General features: G+C 40.2%; 2 protein-coding genes across 3 annotated transcripts in view; one reads left to right on the forward strand and one right to left on the reverse strand.

The window, feature by feature from the left end:
• Positions 1-20,004, reverse strand: part of HSPA14 (heat shock protein family A (Hsp70) member 14) — a 32,724-nt gene extending 12,720 nt beyond the window's left edge. Inside the window, exons 1-10 of one of the 2 annotated variants that reach the window (XM_008065314.2) lie at positions 19,721-20,004; positions 18,336-18,416; positions 18,179-18,261; positions 9,380-9,428; positions 9,145-9,250; positions 8,227-8,317; positions 7,014-7,118; positions 5,829-5,990; positions 4,232-4,387; positions 1,011-1,113 (exon numbers count right to left, since the gene is read on the reverse strand). In XM_008065314.2, the coding sequence (XP_008063505.1) occupies positions 1,011-1,113; positions 4,232-4,387; positions 5,829-5,990; positions 7,014-7,118; positions 8,227-8,317; positions 9,145-9,250; positions 9,380-9,428; positions 18,179-18,261; positions 18,336-18,416; positions 19,721-19,777 (993 nt within the window). In that variant the 5' untranslated portion in view covers positions 19,778-20,004. Of the gene's footprint in view, positions 1-1,010; positions 1,114-4,231; positions 4,388-5,828; positions 5,991-7,013; positions 7,119-8,226; positions 8,318-9,144; positions 9,251-9,379; positions 9,429-13,429; positions 14,619-18,178; positions 18,262-18,335; positions 18,417-19,720 lie in introns of those variants that run through there. The other variant, XM_008065313.2, reaches the window with a different exon arrangement.
• Positions 20,005-20,216: 212 nt separating this feature from the next.
• Positions 20,217-20,404, forward strand: part of CDNF (cerebral dopamine neurotrophic factor) — a 41,269-nt gene continuing 41,081 nt past the window's right edge. Inside the window, exon 1 of the mRNA XM_008065315.2 lies at positions 20,217-20,371. Coding sequence (XP_008063506.1) covers positions 20,257-20,371 — 115 coding nt within the window. The 5' untranslated portion in view covers positions 20,217-20,256. The remainder of the gene's footprint in view (positions 20,372-20,404) is intronic.

A 20,404-nucleotide genomic window follows, 5' to 3' on the forward strand; every position in this document is an offset into this window, starting at 1 on the left:
TTCTGAATTTTCTTATATGAATACTCAGTACTTTAATGAAAATGAAAAAAATCATATACATACCACATACATTTTAAGTTTATAAAAAGAGTATGTTCAATGGATAGAAATAATTTGGGGAAAAAAAGAACATTAAACAATTCAAATATTTTTTAAAGCCTGAAAATACTTTCCCAGTAGAGAGAGGGGGTATGGTAGACTGGTTAAGGATAGACTCAGGAATGGGTCTGGGTTAACTGGGTTAAATCTTGGCTCTACTACTTTCTAACCATGTGATCTTCAGGAAATTACTTAATCTTTGTGCCTTGATGTCCTCTCTCTCTCTCTCTCTCTTTTTCTCTTTGAGTTGGGGGTGTCACTCTGTCACCCAGGCTACAGTGCAGTAGCATGATCACAGCTCACCACAGCCTGGACCTCCTAGGCTCAAGTGATCCTCCCACCACAGCTTCCTGAGCAGCTGGGACTACAGTTATGCACCAACATGCCCAGCTAATTTTTTGATTTTTTTGCAGAGACTAGGTCTTACTATGTTGCCTAGGCTGGTCTCAAACTCCTGGGCTCAAGCAGTTCTCTCACCTCAGTCTCCCAAAGTGCTAGGATTACAGGCTTTAGCCACTGCACCTAGCTTCAAGGCCTTCTTTTATAAAATGGCTATAAATAATAGTGCCTACTTCAGAGAACTGCTGGTAAGTATTCAAGAAACTAATACATGTAATATACTTAGAAACAGTGCCTGGCACACAATAAGCATTCAAATGTATGTCCATCTTTGCTTATATTTTTAAAATATACTGAAATTATTCTTTTTTGTTAGGAAACAGAATACATATATATAAACCATGAGTTCACCAGAGCCACTAATCAAAATTAACCAATTTTCCTTATTTATTAACCCAAGCTCAGAAAATATGCAAATCTATAAAAATATTCTTTCAGTACCAAGAGCTATTTCCTAAATTCCAAGCCTGAAACTAGTCTTAAAATAATTTTAAAAAATATAAAAGCATTACCTTGTTGATATCATTTGCTGTAAATCCACTTTGATCTAAGAGTTCTCTTATTGCTTCTATACACTTATTAAAAAGTGGAGAACAAAAAAGTTCAAATCTTGCTCTGTACATACACACACAAACACAAAGACACAGGGAGAAGAAAAAGACATATAAAAAAGGCTTAGTATAGTCAAACTTCTTTTTCTGGTGAAGAGCAATGCCAAAACTTAATGTGATTGTTTTGACAAGTTTATGATGAGAAAAAGGTATTAAATACCTGCAGTGCAACATCATGGTTGGGAGTGAAGAGGAGATCTAAGTTATTCATTTACATATGCATGAAGACATTTAATATCAAATTCAGGTAAAAGCCAGTCTTACCCATGGCTTACTTATACACTTTCAAAAAAACTAAGACTATATACCCTATATATGGCATCCCCAACAATAAACCTATTTACCCTAATAAATCATCATTTGGGACTGGATATGGTGGCTCAGGCCTATAATCCCAGCACTCTGGGAGGCCAAGGTAGGAGGATCACCTGAGCCCAGGAATTCAAGACCAACCTGGGCAACACAGGGAAACCTCATCTGTAAAAAATAAATACATAAAAATTTAAAAATCATCATTTGGAAGTTTTTGTTATTTTTATATGCTAAAGCTTTAAAAATTATTTCTAATTATTTTTCTTGTTAGTCTGAGAAATATCTAAGTTTAGTCCTTTTGCATTGCCTGAGTAATATGAATGCTGGCATATAACATGATTTTAAGAAAAATTCATGTTCATGAAAAATATATTCCTGATTTCATACTGAACTTTAAAAATGCAGATGAGTAACTTAAAAATTTGTGCTATCGATCAATCTAGCTATCTAATAATATCTACAGATATTAAAGCATACTTTTACAGTTGAAATCTGAGGCAAAGGCAAAAATTTTTCTTGTGAAAAATTACAAATTATAATTCTTACTGATATTAATAAGTATATATATATGCTGAGTACATGGACAAACTTAGTACTAAGGAATTCTGGAAATAGAAAAATATAAAGATACACACAAAGAGATTTAACTTAACTTAACACCTCTTCTATCTTTCGAGTGGTAGCTTAAAATGTTTCTTCAATGATCAAGAATAGTTCTGTCCAACAGCTGCTGGCTACATGAGACTACTGTGCACTGCAGTAGTTAGTGCTACTCCTCAGCAGTGCTATGCCTGAATTTTTAATGATATTCTAATTAGTTTAAATTTAGTGACTCTTGTATTGGGCAGTGAAGATCTAGGCTTTTCTGGAAGCATAGGGAAAGTGAAGAAGCTAAGCTAAATAGATAAAAAAGGAATTAAACTAAATATAGTCACTAGACTCCTAAAAATAATACAACACTGCAATTCTAGGAGTTTTCACTATGTTTCAAAGTCACCTGTTGGGTTGTTGGGAGATTTGAATAGGCTCACAAATGGCAACATGAAAGGCTGGTGCAACATCCTCCCTTTGGGCTTTCTGGAGAAAGGCACAATCACTTGTAACCTAGGATCTAGGCTGAAGGTTCTAGAATCCCTTTTTCACACTCTGTTAATTGTAGCCATAAAATATCAGGGCAAGCAATTACAACTGACAGATATAATTACTTGGGGGAACAGTTATATAGTCTGACAAAAACTGGACCTCACATGTAATCAATGTCTTGATTATATGAAAGATTAAGATATTAAAAATTATTTTATGTATATTAAATCTGTGCTTACTAAATGCCATAAAAGCTATGAAAATGTAAAATACTGGTGACGGATGGCAAAGCAAACAAAAGCAAGATAGATGTTAGCCTTCAGTATACAGATGCTCCTCAACTTACAATAGGGTTGTGTCCCAATTAACTCCTAAATTGAAAATTTCATAGCTGAAAATGCATTCGATACACCTAACCTACCGAACATGATTGTTTACTTAGCACAGCTTAACTTAAACATGCTCAAAACATGCACATTAGTCCACAGTTGGGCAAAATAATCAAATACAAAGCCTATTTTATAATAATGTGTTTGACAGTCTCATATAATTTATTAAATACTTGTTCTAAAAGTGAAACAGAATGGTTATATGGATACTCAAAGAATGGTTTCTATTGAATGTGTATTACTCTCACATCCTGATAAAGTTGAAAAATTGTAAATAGAACCACTGTAATTCAGGGACCATCTGTAGTGTAATAAAGAGCATCAATTTGGGAGTCAAATTGCCTGGACTGAATTCCAGGTCCATCACTTACTAGCTGTGTGACTTTGGGCAAATAATGAAAGCTCTCTGGTTTTAGCTTCTTCGTGTGTAAAATAATACCTACCTACCTACCTACCTACCTCTTAGTGGTGTTGTGGGGATTTGATGAGTTAATACGAATAAAGGACTTAGAACATAGCCTGCCACACAGGATTAATTATTAAATTATATGGAGACATGACGAGCTCCACATCAAATTTAAACAACAAAGAACCAGGGGCTATATAGGTGGGACTACAATTTAGAAAGAAATCTAAAAATCTCAAACTTCAAATCCTATCCTACCTTTCTTTTTTATTTTACTTTATTTTTTTGAGTCATGGTCTCACTTTGTCATCCAAGCTGGAGGACAGCGGGCAATAAAGTGAGTTCAGTGGAGTGCAGGTTCACCATAGCCTCGACCACCCGGTATTAGGCAATTGATTATTTTGTCCACTTCAGCCTCTTGAGTAGCTGGGACTACAGGCACACACTACCATGCCTGACTAATTTTTAAATTTTTTTGTAGAGACAAGGTCTCACTGTGTTGTGCAGGTTAGTCTCAAATTCCTGGCCTCAAGCAATTCTCCCACCTTGGCCTCCCAAAGTGCTGGGATTACAAGGATGAGCCACCATACCTGGCCCTCTTCCTTTAAAAGGTCTGGGATACCTTTTTCACACTGCTAAATTGTAGCCATAAAATAAAAAGGCAAGCATCACCTCCTACTGAGAGAGCTTTTCTGTCCTCTCAATAAATCCTCATTAAAAAAGAAAAAAAGGCAATCCCAACTGACATAATTTCATTGAGAACAGCTATTTAGCTTGACAAAATTGGACTCCAAAAGTAAAGACAGAAAAGTTCCCCTTCTATGGATCGCCAATAAATCTCAAAGGAACAAAAAACCCAAGATGTGAAAACGTTACCTAAATAAGAATGCTCTTGGAATTTTTTTTTTAAGTTTTTTGAACTTCAGTTTTACCTGGACACATTGCAATCAAAATCTTGTCCCTCATATAATGAGTCAAGGAAACAGTTGGCACTTCCCAAGGTTGACAAAGAATGTTTTGCGACTTCAGCACTGTTCATCAATTTCATCATGGCTCGTGCATTTCCTCTCACATCATGTTTGAAGGATCTAAATGAAAAACATAGCCTTTGAAGTTTAAAATTACTGGGTCATTTAGAATTCATTAAAATGAAAATCTGGATAATCCCTATTAGAACAATAATAAATTCCTGAATCAATGTTACATACCAGATTTAACATTTTGCTTCTTATCCCTCAGAGGGATAAGAAGCAAAATGCTGAAATCTGCAATTAAAAGAAGGTCTCCTCAAGAAAACTGAATAACCAATTTACTTAATATTTTGAATTACTACATTATATAATCATAATAATAGAGTATATTTTGAAAAAAGGAGGGTAGCTATCTGTTTTCAGGTGAGACAAACAGAGGTTGAAGGAGATTTATGTAACTAGGTCAAAGTGTCCTATCTTGCCCTTTATAATCATAACACAATCATTGTTTGATGGTATAAAATTATCCGTCGAACGGAATAACCCCCAAAAACAAATAAACAAAAAAACCCCAAAAGTGCTTTTTCAAAGAAATCTGACACATACCAAATATGTAAAATTACAGTTCGTCTCCAATATGAGGTTCATTTTTAAAGTTACTTGCTTAGTGAGTCATGGCTTTGTTTAAACATCTTTATAACAAAAAGTAGCATAGATCTTTAGTAAACAAGTGAGAAACTGTCATTTTTTCAAGCTCTTTTTAACCAGTGAGTTTAGTCAAACTGGTAAAAATACTGTTCAACTACATTTTTTAGAGTAGTAATATCCAAAGAACAACTTTTATATATTTGACTCTTGATATGTCCAATCAGGATTAGAATTTTGAATGGAGTAATTACAATCAGTAACAAGTGAATATTCTTTGTGGTAGATTACTAATTTTTTTTTCTTTTTTTCCTTTAAGGGGACTCCTGGGGAGAGGGATGTAGAGTGCGGGGGTTCCCAGGGCTTGGCTGACACTGTGGATGGTGCTCAGAGCAGGCCTTCCTAGATAAAGCCTGGGGATGGGTGGGGCTTGGGGAGCATGGGAAGGGGCAGGGAGGAGCATGGGGAGGAGCCATAAGACTTTAATCCACTAGAATGTGACAATAATATTACATATTTTCACCAGATCCAAACTTTTTTTTAAAAAAACTGTTCAGGAAGGCAATGAGGCCTCAGTGCTTATACCTTACTTTAGGCAGAAGAACAGCATGTGAAGAATTTAAAAAAACAAACTTGAGATCCAAGTTCACGAAATTCAGTGCCTAGTGATTCCTTGACACCAAGTGAAAAATCTAAGCATACTGCACTGGCAGCCTGGCCTCTACTTCCTTGCTGTTGTCTAGTCAGAATACTATAATTCTAGATATGAAAATATCCAGTTTCCAAGCAATGAAAAAAAAAAAAGATGTTCTTTTAGCAGCATGATAAGTTAAAACAAATTACAGGAAAAAAACAAACAAAACTGGAAGAGAAACCTCAATCAAAATGTATTATACAAGCCATTAATACTTACCTTTGGAACTCAGAAGCTAGATACTGTGCTAAGGTTTCTGTGAAATGTGCACCACCGATGTTATCATCAGTGTTTGTTGAAAGGACTCGATATATTCCGCTGTTAACTTCCATGACGCTGAGAGATAAGGATGTTCCTCCAAGCTTAAATACCAAAATATTGCTTCAAGAGAAAGATAAAGTGAGTTATCAGGGAATCACTACATATTAAAGCTAGACTGAACATTAGAAATCACTTAGTTTAATCTCTTTAAATTATAAATGAGAAAATTGAAATCTCAGATGAGTAACTAAGTTGTCCATAGTCACGTGGGGATGAATCCAGTCAAGAACGCAAGCCAAAATTATTTTATACTTAGACACATGGGTACAACTATATTCTTCTGATTAATAAGAGTTTTAAACCCTAACTTTTTAAGGTAAATCAAGAGGAGAGTTGTGATTATAGTGAATTTTAAGAGAACTGGATACAGAATTTCATGTGTTAATATTATGCAAGTTACTACTGCAATAAAATGTTCTATAGATATAAAACCGGCAAAACTAGGTGCTAACTCCCCATTTCTATGTATCAAAATATACCATTTTTGTTTTCTATACTTATCTAGTTTACCTAAAAATAATTTCCTAGTGATTTAGACACATTAATTTCTTTAACTGTGAGATATGAATGAGGTGAAACAATTAGGGAAAGTTAACCCTATATCTGAATTAATTGAAGTTGCATGACTATAAGGTCTATTCAGACATGCTGACAGTTAAATTAAGAGTAAGTACATCTTACGATATCACCATCAAAAGAAGTCTCAAATTCTCATGCTGGATCTCTCCCCATCTCCTGCCAAGTCAAATGCATATAAAAGTACCCAATAAGTATGTCTAATAAATGGAATTGGTAGAAAAGTCAGCAGTGCCCTAGCTTGAGTTGGAACTTGGTTGGGCCCATACTTTTCAAATATTCCTCCAGTAAAGGAAGAAAATGAGGTGATAAGAGAAGGGCAGAAAAGCTCAGTCTTATCCCCAGTTATGATTCTTTCTCAGTCATCTGAAAAATGCTAGGTGAGAGTTTCGATGTCTTTGCAATAATAAAGAAAGGGAGCCACTGCATTCCATAACAACTCTTATTGATACAACTGCTAAATTGTCCTCTGCACAAAAAAAACCTTCAAAATGCAATGGTTTTTACCTTTTTCCAGTAGGGGAGTCTTGTCCAATTCCGTAAGCTAGAAGAGCTGCAGATGGTTCATGGATTAATCGCAAAACATTAAATCCAGCAGCTCCAGCTGCTTCTCTGTAAAAAATTTGGTTCAGTGAATTCAATATCACATGTTCAAGTCTACATTTTTAGAAATGGTCTTTTAAAGATTTTATGCAGTAGCAAATAAGATTTCACAAGTAGAACACTACGGGTAATGATCTTTAGAAGCAAGAAAATAGAACACAAATAATGCATATGACTCTGTGAGAGTTCACTTTCCGTTTAAAATTATGATGTTCAGAGCCCATTATCTTGGCAAAGAAAATAACAGGTGCTTATACTGAATAAGAAAAATAAAGCTCTCAAAAGCATCCATGTAAAAAAAAACAAAAAACATTCAAAAGATGAGTCTAGGAGAGGTGCCCTGCCTTCACGTTATCCAGCACTTCCCCATTTACAACACTAACACGTCATTATAATTATCTTATTAATTCTGTGATGTCAGAAACCACATCTTATTCATCTCTATTTACTCAACCCTGAATACAATGTGGCTTCAACAGTCATCAATAAACATTCGCTGAATTAAAAAATATGCCTATGCTTACAAACTTTAGAAAGAGATTAAGACAGATATATGAAACATTTGATAATATCCAATTCTTTAATCTAGGGTGACAGTTTTTAAAAGTAAATAAGGCAATTCTCTGCCTTAGGAGCAATGTTGGTGCCCTAAAGCCCTGTTTGGAACTGTAGCAAAGCAAAGACATGCGTGCTCACCACTTACATTTGCATAATGACTTATAAAAACTAAATGCAACTTTTTTGTTTAGTTGTTAAGCTCTAAGGTGAAGAAATAATCACAAATATTTTCTAAAATTCCATAGGCGTATATTTCCCACATAAACCTTAATTAGAGGAAACTAAGGCAAAGTGATTCATAAATGTCTATTTAACCTGGTAACTAAAAATGTTTTCCAATTGAAACAGCTAAGAGGGTATACTACATATAATTTTACATTCTCTTGGCATTCCATAAAAGGAAATATTAATGATTATTACTTTACTAAGTTATTTACAAATACAATTATATTGCCTGAGGTATTCTGAAATACAACTTTACTTTTTACTATATAATGATATTATGAAATTAGTATTTCCTTTAATTAAGCCAGTAAGATAAACCCCGTATTATACTTACCCAAGAGCATTTTTTTGCTTTTCTCCAAAATCAAATGGAACAGTAATAACTACATCATTTGCATCTGAGCCCAAGACAGAATGTGCTGTTTCTGTATATTAAAAAAAAATAAAATTAATTCTGACAGAAAAAAATGTCAAGTGACACTTTCAGAGATTTATTCATTTATAACAGAGATCTTCTCACTAAAAAAATTTTCCAATATTTGGTTGCCCCAGCTTGTCAATTTTCTCTTCACTCTTAAATCATATAGTACTTTCTGTGGTTTTGGTGGACACAAATCAGATACTTTGCAAAGAGCTTGGCTTTAAAGTTTTAACCATCTTCCAAATTAGAGTAGTTCCACAGAGAATGAGGTCATAATGCATCAGTGTGAAGACAACTCCATAATGTTAGTTTCATATATTAGAAGGCTGCCTTCCATCCCACAAGTTCATAACATAATTCCAGAGCTGAAGGGAGCCTTATAATCTACTCTAGAATTTTCCAGATTAGTTCATAAAATATTGCTCAGCTCTGAGCCTTTGTGTAAGTGGTGATAAAAACAGACCCACTAAGTGGCCTATTGTTGAGAGAGCACTGTCAATTTTGAAGAGACATAATATTCACTATTTACAATATTCACAAGCTTATTTGGCCACTGGTTCTTAAGATGTTTTGAAAATGCTAATCTGTCCCAATCACTTATATTACTTTATAAGGAAATCAAAGCTAGGGAAGGTAAGTCATTTAATCAAGGTCACATAGTCAATTGGCACCCAAACCAGATCTACAGTTTAGGTTTCCTTATTATGAATCTGCTCAATCACTATGCTTCTTCCAAGTTCTAAAACGATCTCTAACTTAAAAAAGTTAAATTAAATTAAAAGAGTTTTCAAAAGATCATTAAAGTTAACTGTTATCTCTTTTGCTCAATACCTTTCATTTTACTAAAAATCAGTTTGGCAACATCTTCTGGATTAACAAGTTTTGTTTCTTCTCCAGTATCTATTTCATATCGTAATTTCCCATTTTTTTCAATGACCTATAAAAGAAATTATAGTTGTGCTAAATAAATAATTTTAATAAAAATGAAAAGTTTCAAATCAACATTATATCATGACCTCAGCGATTACTTTTGGTAATAGGGAAGTAATAACAGAACCATACTCACTAAGCATTTACTTTCCGTGATGTATTTCTGAGCTTGTGGATCACCAAAGCTGTCCATAAAGAAAGATGAAGATAGCTAAGTATTAAAACCAGTACTGTAGCTATATAGGTTTGAAGCCTATTTTTCAATGCCATATTAATATATAAACAAAAGTGTTAACCTGTTTAATATTAAGTCTTTAAATACTACAGGAGATAGAAGTGGAGTCAAGAATTGTAGTAAATCTACTAAAGTGCTAGGCTTCACACTTGAAAATAAGTTGTTCTTTCTTGTTCTGGTCTTGCAATTAACAGATGCTATATATTTTGGGATGACTTTTCATAATGCCAATAATTTTAGATACTTTCCTACCTATAATCCTGAAGACCCAAGCACTGACATAAAAGGATAAAAGAGAACTGCAAACCAAGGGCAAAACAAAATAGCTAAGACTGTATATTTGTCGTTTGATTTCTGAACACAAGTTAACTCCAAACAAAAAGGTTGAACAAATGTATGAATGTTATACATGGAAAAGTGCAGAGCACTGTAGATATGCACATGTAAACAGATTTATAATAATGTCCCATACAAGGTAAGAAATGTCTAGGGCAATGGAAAAATTAAGCAATGGGTGTTATGTTGCTCGAAACAGGAATACTAGTTTATGCTGACTACAGAATGTACTCACATGTATTACCTCATTTTATTCTCACATCTTAGTGTTTGGAAGGTTATTATTTTAGAGATAAACAGAGAGAGGGCAATGACTTATAAGATAATAAGGGGCAGAGACAGTACCAGAGCCCAGGTCTTCTCTATCAGGCTACTACTGTTTGCACTGTACCAGACTGCTACCCACTAATACAGTAAACGATCTCATAGTACTTCTGAGCAGGAATAGAAATCTCTGATCCTTGGTTTAATTTTATTTAGAAATTAAGATGAAATAGACTCATATCCTTCCACTGAACCCTTCCTCCAAGGAGCTGTGATTATTCTATTTGAAGGCCAGCCTTAAATGTTTAATAAGAGAAGTTGAAAATTAATAGTGGCTAACTGCTAAAGGAGTACAGGACATCGGAAGGTCTTACTTAACTTGTCTAAGAAGGCAGAAGGGGTTTAAAATGGACTAATTTGGCTTGGAACTTGAATACTTGCAGGTTCCTCATACCTTTTTCTCAATTACCTAAAAGAGTCATTCAGTAGGAGAAGAAACAGGTAAATAGCTTGCCCAAAGTCACACAACTAATTAATGCCGTGACTGGCTGGAACCCAGATCCTTAATAGTTAATATTCTGTCCACGAAGCCCTCTGCTCCTCCCTTTTTCTAAACTCACTATTTAGATTATATTCCAGACAAATATTTTAGGAATAGAAAATAAGATGAAATGTGCTCATAGTAGGTTTTACACCAATATTATAACTTCAGCATGACACTTACTGATTCTGTTTTCTTTAGAATAAAAATTAAGCCAAACAAGATAACTCATCCTACTATGTGTATATGTAGGCTATCTACCATTCAGATAAGATAATCTGCCAGAAAGGCTACTTTACAATATTTACAGAACTCTTAGAAATAGAAAATTATTTCTCAACAGCCACACAAAGAGGGCCGCTCTATCTGAGCAAGACACTGGAGGTTAATTAGCCAAGAAGTAAAAGCAGAGAATGGAGGCGACAAAGGATCACAGACATCACCAAAAAGTAGCCGAGTGACCCACAACTCTATACAAGTGAAAACTTTATTTGTGCACACCGGGAAAATTGAACATAAAACAAAGCCAGTGGGAAACTGGTATACATAGCACCTCATTTACATTATGGTCTTCAGGAGGTAGAGTCATCCTATGGTTGTCTCACACCCTTTGTCAGCTTCCTTCTTAAATATCCCTTACAGTCAGGCTTGCACACATGGCATTTGTGAGCCCCAGGGTCTGCTTCCCCGGTCCCCTTACATGACAGTGGCTTACACGTCTGAAAGCGCTTGTACATTCATCCATCCCTCGATCCTCACAACACCCCTGTGAGGTAGGTAGGACAATTATGAATTTCCCACTTTACAGATGAGGAACCCAAGTTATGGAATGGTGGAAAGGCTCCTCTAAGGATGCATAGGTAGAAATGGCTGGGCCTAGTGTGTAGGCAGATTCTTGGCTTGCTTTCTTGCACAATGACTCCCTGCACTGCAACTTCCTTTCTCTTCATGTTTTTAGCCTATTTTTCTGTTTACTTCTTCAGGACTTTTCCCTTGACTTTAATTCCCACATTAAGGTTACTTTACCCATTAAGTTTTCATAATACTACCTCCAACCATTAACTCCACTTCTGTTTTTCGGCACTTCTCTCACCTAAAAGAAATTCCTGTGCATGTACTTTGCTACCATTAATAGATATATATAGGTCTAACTCTCCTTTGAGTACTCTTCTGTTTTCCCAGGAAATCTACCTATCTACCTATAACTGACATATCTTTCCCACGTAAGACAATTGAGACAAAGTATTTATCGGTTTCCTCCTCAATGCCTTAAACAGGGACTCCGTATGTCTGGTGTGGTGCTTAGATGTTCATGAGTATATTAATAAATATGAACACCAGAGAACAATATCTTACAATTGTTACCAGTATTTCACACATACACTGGTGTGCTATGACTGAAAATATTGCAACTAAAATTTCCTTTTGCTTTTTAAATTATGCTCTTTAAAAGTTTTTTAGACCTGAAAGAGACTAGAATAAAAAACGTCTGGTACAAATGCCTCAATTTAGAGATGAAGAAATTCAGGCATGAAAAGGGCAAGTCATCCACCCGATGAAACAAACAGGAGTCCTAACTGGATTCCAGTGTGCTCTACCACACTGGCTACCACCCACATCTACCACTCGCTCATCAGAGCAGCCTGCTTGCTCACTATCTACCATTCACAGTTCTGAGTATGGTCCCACTGTTGTTTTAACTGTTTCTCCACCCATCTGCATTTCCAGCACTTAGCTAAACACCAAAGCCGGCAAAAGAGAAAACAAAACCTCTCCCAACATGTCCACTCTTTTCCCAGCTTCTAGATTGTGAGAAAGCTTTTTAAATCTTGAGGATTCCTATTTGCGTTTCCTGAAATACGAAGTAAACCACGAAGGCTTAATTTACGTTAGTTTAATGGTGGCCAGTAATGGGCTTCCCTTCTAAAGTAAATTGGAAGTATGACTTATCATCCTCATCTCTCCCAAGGTGCGTGCATGTGTGCGTATTTGTTGAGAGCTTGTGCTTTAAGAAGTCATCTACTGCAGGCAGTTGTTAACCACACCACCCTCTAGTGTTTTCGAAGCTAAAGGGGAAACAAAACTGCTCTCTCCACCATATGCCTTAACTACATAAACCTTTTGTCTACAACATGTGAGAAAAAGTAACCTTGGAAAGTTCCTTAGAAGGAAAGTTTTCTAGGGCTTGCCCTTTAAAACATACTAGAGGGGAAAAAAGCAGTTAACAGAAAAGAATGAAATAGGCAGATTGAAAACTGATATAATCTGAATGGTTTCCCAAATGTTCAAATGGCAACCCAAATTTAAAGATACAACGTATGCATATAAAGGGGTCCAAATAATATGGAATGCAAAGGATTACTTACATTTTATATTTTAAAAACAGCCAATATTCCATTATTTCAAAGATTATTGGTACAAACACTATTGTGGCTCCCTGTTGGTTCTTAATTATATCCTTATATTGATAGGAGACTAAGAACTAGTAAAATGAAGGAGAGATAGATTACTTGACTATTAAGAGTGCTTACACCGGGCTCGGTGGCTCAGCCTGTAATCCCGCGCCTTTGGCAGGCTGAGGTGAGTGGATTGCCTGAGCCTGCAGGTTTGAGACCCGCCTGGGCAGGCGAGACCTCATCTCTACAATAAATCAAAAAAATTAGCTGGGCGTGGTAGCGCGCGCCTGTAGTTCCAGCTACTTGGAAGGCTGAGGTGGAAGGATCGCCGGAACCCAGCAGGTCGAGGCTGCGGTGGCCGGGAGCGACCACTGCACTCCAGTCTGGGTGACAGTGAGACTCCAACTCAAAAAAAAAAGAGTGCTTATTAGTAGACATGTCAGAGACACAGCAGTGAAAATATAAGAGATAAAGGTACAAATATAGGTTTGTGGCCATACTAGTCAAATGAAATACAGAGGGATTAAAAAAAATTAAGATCTCAAACTCCATGAAGCATCACGTTAAACTAGTAAAGATTCAAGCAATGAGGTCATGGTATACAACCACACTTCTGTTATCTTGTAAACTAATGTGCCTCACCCTAGCCTTACCTCAGCCAAGGTTATAAGCATTAATAACTTAAATGTGTACAGTGCTTTTAAACTTTTAAACCCTTTCACATCTATGAGCTATTTGATCCTCACAACAACCCTGTGAGGTAGGCAGGGCAGCAGTTATTACCCATCCCCATTTCACAGATGAGGAAATTGCCTCACATCAGTGACAAAGCCAAGACTGGCTAGCTCTCTAGGACTTGGCTCCATCGTGGTCTATTAGGCCACCCCTCACATTTCTAAAGGTCTTCTAATTAGTGGAGGATCTTAGGAACAGGAACCAGCAAGCATATTCCTACTACTCTGCATATTATGCACTGTTCATCTATTTTGTTTTTCTGAAGACATAGAAAACAAGCCAGATAATGGAAGGCAGTGTTGGAACTAGACTTCTACTAGTTTAGGAAACAGACCCTTTGTAATCAGTTCCTAACTTTTGGTATTCGAAATCAACCTCTGAAGCAATTTTTCAAGCCCTAGCTGAAATGCACCCGTTGCCTCTTCCACTGCTGTCGCCAAACGTCTGACCGCGATGACAGCATCCCTGCGGAGCTCATTGGCAGTGTCTTGCTGAGCACTGGCTTCCTCACCAATAGCAATCAGCCTGTCCAGTTTTTCTTCCTCACGCTTTGAGAGTTCTCGTGCCAATCTCCTGTTTTCTGCCAACTCGGCTGCAATAGTCCTGGCCACTGACCGCCTTCTTCGCCTTGCCCACCTGGGAGGGGGCTCACTGGTCAAAGGCCTATCCCCACCAGAAACAAAACCAACTCTGGAAGAGGAGACTGGAGGCCGTGGTGTGGAGGTTACCCCAGGAGTGCTGCGGCTGGTGCAGGGACTGGGCTCCCCGGACAAACCCAGTCTGGTCATGGGGCTGCTCTGACAGGGAGCAACTGCACCTCTGAAAAGGTTGTGGGAGCTGCTGTAGCTGGGGGTCCCTTGAGAGCACCCTGAAAAACAAAGCAACAATGTTGCAAAGAGAACATTCCTGCTAAAGGAATGCTTGAAGCCAGCAGCAGAGTTGAGAGACAATTATAAAACTATATAATGGAAAGGCCTCTTTCCACCAGGGATTGGGAAGAACTCACTTCTTTCATTGGGACATTCTGGCCTGTTTAATCTTACCTCCAAAACGTCCCCCTTGCCTTCCAGAACCCCCTTCCACATAGCTATTCAACCTACTCGATACCTAATTCCTAAGGACCCATTAAAAATAAGGCCTGAACTAGTTTGGTTCTAAAGAGCACTTCTAGGTTCAAGGAGTTACATATCTAGGGTTACGGCTTTTTAAAACCTGGAGTCCTTCATCTTACTAATAGGTTTAAATAGTAAGGGATGGGGAGGGCAGAAATAGGGACTATGCTCAAGCGGACACTATCCAAACATCCACTGCTGTTTAGAACCATGTGACTCTGGGATCCCAACCTTCACATGCTTGGGAGTTACCTGCACCCGAGGATTCATCCCAGGAGTCCTCGAGGTCACTGGTTTCTTGTATCCGGTCACTGATTCTCAGCTGACAATCCTTATCTGATTCCTTAACTGTTTTCAAGATAGGCTGGCGATCAGCTGCCTGAGTCCTTTTTGCTTTCAGAATGCTGGTTCCCTCTTCCCCTGGGGCGTCAGAGGCCACTAAGTTCTGATCACAGTGTTTGGCCCAAGCAGTATCCTCCAATAAGTTTTCTGGGTCAGTCACTATCTGATTTCGGAGAAGCTGATCCAACGTGTCATAAAACGGACAGTGTGGTGGATCACCCATACTTGTGGCATGGGCAACATAGGCCTTTAAATACAACGCCTTCAGGACTTTAAACTTGGAGCGGCACTGACGTTCGGTGCGGCGGAAGCCTTCCTGCTGCATTCGCTTAGACACAGCCTGATAGACATCTGCATTATGATGCACAGTCTGGAGGCGCTGAATATACTCTGCCTCGCCTAGTATGGAGAGAAGAGTTCGTGTCTCCTGTCTGGACCACCGGATGCCGGCACTGCTATTGGTACTGGCCATAGTGGGTTGGGAAGGAAGGCTGGGAAGTTCCTGGGCAGCAAGGTGCAAATTTGAAGGTGTGGGGAAGTTCTGTGTGCTCTCAGTACAACTCCTGGAGCCAGCCGATTCTTCCCTCTCAGGGATAATTGCTGAGAAGCCAGGTCCAAGGACCGCATTTCTGGCTGGAAGGCCACAGGGGAATGAATGAGAGTTACAGGAAGGGTGTAAAGATAATTTCGGCAGCAAGTTAAGTGGTGCTACCTGTGAGTAGGTCATAAACAAGCATGAGGCCAAGACTGAGAAAGCCCAACTTTGGGAATCTGCCCAGGGTGGAGAGGGTATTAGACTGGGGGTTTAACATCTTGGTAACGAAAGGACTGGTAACGAAAGAACTGGCTCCTCTACAAAGGGCTGAATGCTTCCAAGGCTGAGACATGGGACAACTATGAATCTGCAAAAATCACCACTGTCTGGAGAACAGACAGAGTGAGAAGGAAAACAGTCTCCATGAGACTAACTGGAGAAGTACAAGCAGGACCATGATGTGGCACTATGTCTTGAAAGGTGCACATCCGTCACTGACCTTGCCAAGTAATATGCTGTGGCTCTGTTACCCATCTGTCACGAATGCATTCCTTTGCTAAAAGGTAACTTGCAGTGCCAGAAAAGCAGGCTTAAGTTGTTCTGCTAACAGTTTTTTGTATAATATGGCAGATGACAGCCACATCATTACTCTAGCCATCTGCCCCCAAATAGCAGCATAAGACAAACAAAACAAAAACATATTGTTGGCTACCAGGGGAAAGACCTATAGAAATGTTCTGTATTTGAATTGTATCAATGTCAGTGTCTTGGTTTTGCTATTATACTACATTTTACAAGATGTAACCTTCGGGGAAGTAGAAACTCCAGTAATATACTGGATGTCACTGTACAATTTCTTACAACAGCACGTAAGACTACAGTTATTTCGAAATTAAAAGTTTAACTGAAAAAAAAAACAGGTTGGGTGCGGTGGCTCACACCTATAATCCCAGCACTTTGGGAGGTCGAGGTGAGAGAACTGCCTGAGCCCGCAGGTTCAAGATCAGCCTGGGCAACTTGGTGAGGATTCATCTCTACAGTAAATCAAAGAAAAAAAAATTAGCCGGACATAGTGGCGCATACCTGCAGTTTCAGCTACTTGGAAGGCTGAGGCGGAAGAATCGCCTGAGCTCAGCAGGTCAAAGCTGTGGTGGCTGAGAGTGTGCCCCTGCCCTCCAGCCTGGGTGACAAAGTGAGACTCCAACTCAAAAAAACAAAGCAAAACAAAAACCACAAATATACCGTTGCCTTAGTATATTTGTTGTACCATCTACAACTCCCAGCTTTTTTTCCAGAATTTGTGATTTGAATATGTGACACCAACTAATTTGTCTTTAATATGCTTAGAACTAAGTTTTGCCAATAGGTAAAGAGATATGGGAATATATTTATCCTCACAAAATTTTGAATTCTCTCCAAAATACTATATGTTTTGCCTTAGAACAAAGTTATCTTTAACAAATACCAAGTTCAATGTAATTAGACATAGGTAAGAGACAATAAAAAATACCTGTATGTATAAATGATTAGTGTTACGTTTACTCTATAATCTCCAAATCCTAAAAGCAACACAAATAAATTTTTACTGATATTATCACTAATCAAAGTAGAAAGGAAAAAAACTGGGCAGCCCTACTTAACTCACCTCTCTAAGTAATTTACAAACACCACAATTTCTTTGTGACTTTATTTTCTCATCTATAAATGGGGAGGGACAGTACCTGCTCTACCAATCTTACAGGGATGTTGAGAGGATTAAATAAAATAATAGATGTGAAAGCACCTTGAAAATTTAAAGACACACTGTCAAGTATTACTTCTGTAGTGAAAATGAAAACCCCTAATTATTATGGTAATCTATAATTTGAAGAGACATAAGTCTGGGGAGAGCAAGCCTCTTTAATCTTTTAATTAAAGTTACAACAGATGATTAACCTGATTCTTAACATAAAATGTTAATTAAGCTGTTTCTCTAATGATTAGATTTGTAAGCCAACTGGAAAAGTCAGTTCCCAGAAAGTGTCACAAAACGCCCTGAGGAAGAAAATCAATAGTATCTACATAAATTATAACCAGTTGTAATAGATTTTGCAAAATTCAACCACAGTGCAAAGAAGTTTTCAAATTCCCACAAAATCTTTGAACTTCCCTCAGTTAAAAAATATAAAAATGTGAAAAGTCCAAATTACCACCTCTAAATGACCCAAATTTTCAAAATCAGGTGAATGTTGGCATTTATCAATACTAACAGACCTGCTGGGAAGAAACAAATGTCTGTGTGGATCCTATCCTTTAGAAGACCCCAACATTAATAATCAAGGGAACAACCTACTGGGGTAATCTCTGAAATGATTCAGACATAAAAAGCAATTTCACATTATGTTTACAATTTATACACGCTTTTACGACCATATTTAAGAGTATCATTTTATTCTATACCTTCTGCCAAGGATCTGCTTCACTTTCATCACTGTATTTGAAATGTTTCTTATTCTACTTTGTTTTGCTGCCAGTCCAACAATCTGAAAAAGAGCAGGGTATTACAATGCACATAACTTTAAAAATATTTCAAAGAACAAAATGAGGGGAATCGTACCTCTTCATTTTCTGAGTAGGCAACAACAGCTGGAGTAACTCTATCACCAGCATCATTTGCAACCACATCAGCCCGGCCATCCTAGAGAAAAACACACAACTATGTGAGTTCTTCGGAAATGAAATCTAAAGTCTCATTAGACATATTCTGACATATGTGGGCCAGCGTTACTCTGCCATCTCTGTGGAAAGAAAAACTGTCATATCAATATTTTAAGCTTTTAAAGTGCGGCGATTAATTCTCAAGCTCTTTTGTTTTTTCTATAAAAGGCCCACCCTCCATGAGGAACTGCCCATTTTTTCAATCTGCTCTGCACAGTCAACAACTGGATCAAACACAGTAACAGCTTTCCATACAAAAGAGCAAAGGTTTCATTAGGCTACCCTTTCACTCATTCCTCTGGCTGGACATCTAAACGCGAGGCCAGCGGCAGGAGTGCTCCTTACGCTCGGTCTTTCCGCCTCCCCGTGGATGAGAGGGACACCACGCCTTGTCAAGCTCTCTGGCTTCCAGGAAGACCGCGAGAGCCTGGAGCAGGCACCATCAGCTGGCTTCGCGGGATCGACAGCTCCGGGTCCCTCCGGGTTGGGTCCCAGACGTCGGGCCCAGCTCAGCGCGTCCTGCGGCCCCGACGTCCCGAGACCACCTGCCTGCGGGCATCTTGCGGCCACCAGCTGCCCAGGACCGCCCCCCGCCCGCGGGAATCCTGAGACCCTGACGTCAGCGCGACCCCTCCGGACATCCAGTGGCCAGGACATCCCGGGGACCCCCCCAGGGCACCCTGTGGCCCCCTCGTTCCCGTGACCTTTCCTGGCATCTGTCGCCAAGACGTCCCCCAGAGCTCTCTGAGCATCCTGCAGCCCCATCGTCCCCCAGAGTTCCCCTCTCCCACCGGGGACCCTAGGGCCCTAACGTCCCTGGGACACCTCCCGCCATCCTGTGGCCTTAAAGTCCCTGGGACCCCTCCCGGCATCCTGAGGCCTTCACCTCCCTGGGACCCCTCCCGGCATCCTGAGGCCCTAATGTCCCCGGGGACTCCTTTCGGTATCCTGAGGTCCTCGTGTCCCCGGGACCCCCCTCCCGGCATCCTGAGGCCCTAACGTCCCTAGGACCCTCGGCGCACCCTGCTGCCACAACGACCCCCGAGCCCCGCTTGTCGGGTCGCCACGAGCCTCCGCCAGGGAGCGGCCGGCTTTCCGGGGGAGCCGCGGGGGACGGGACCGGGCCCGCTCAGCCCTTCGCCTCGAAGCGTCCCCACAGCAACGCCACTCCGCGACGTCCGGGGATGGCCGGCGACACGCCGTTCCCAAGCCTCTGGATGTCCCGCGCCCGGGAGACGGGGTGGCGGACACGAGGCCCGCAACCCCACGCTCCCGGCCCCTCACCTTATAGACGGCCACACAGGCTGATGTGCAGCCCAGGTGGACTCCGATGGCCGCCATGAGGCGGCAGGGACGACGGGTTCGCTCCCCTCGGCAGCCACAGCTAGCCGCCGCCGCACGGCCCCACCAAGCCCCGCGGAGACTTCACGTTCCCGCCCGCCCCCCGCGTCCGGTCCGCCGCGCCGACCTCCCGCGTCGCCGCCAATCAGCGTGAAGGTCCCGCCTTTCCTCTCGAGCGGTCAGCGAATCGCTTTAGCGCGTCCCTCCGCGCTCCTCGGGCTCCGCACGACGCGTGTGGTAGTGCGCACGCGCCTGCCGGGGAGCGCAAGGAGGAGCTCCTTCGCCCCGCCCCCTTTCGTGCACCTTTCGTGAGAGCCAATGGCAGCTCTCGGCGGAGTTGCGTCATTTGTCCTAGCAACTCCCGGCAGACTCTGCTGCCTCCCGCTCGGCATTCCAGCGTGCTGTCGCAGCCTCCGGCGGTAGCAACACAGCTGGCGGTGGGCACGGGCGGCGGAGGCGATCGGAACCGCTGGCCCAGCATGTGGTGTGCCGGCCCAGCTGCCGTGGTCGCTCTTTGCGCCGGGCTTTGGGCCTCTAAGCCGGTGCCGGCGCAGGGTCAGGAGGCCGGGGGGCGGCCGCGGGCCGATTGTGAAGGTGAGCAGTGTGAGACCTGCTTGCATGGCGGCG

This window comes from Carlito syrichta, unplaced genomic scaffold (assembly GCF_000164805.1).
Source record: "Carlito syrichta isolate Samal-C Ts95f unplaced genomic scaffold, Tarsius_syrichta-2.0.1 Scaffold308224, whole genome shotgun sequence".
Lineage (NCBI taxonomy): Eukaryota > Metazoa > Chordata > Mammalia > Primates > Tarsiidae > Carlito > Carlito syrichta.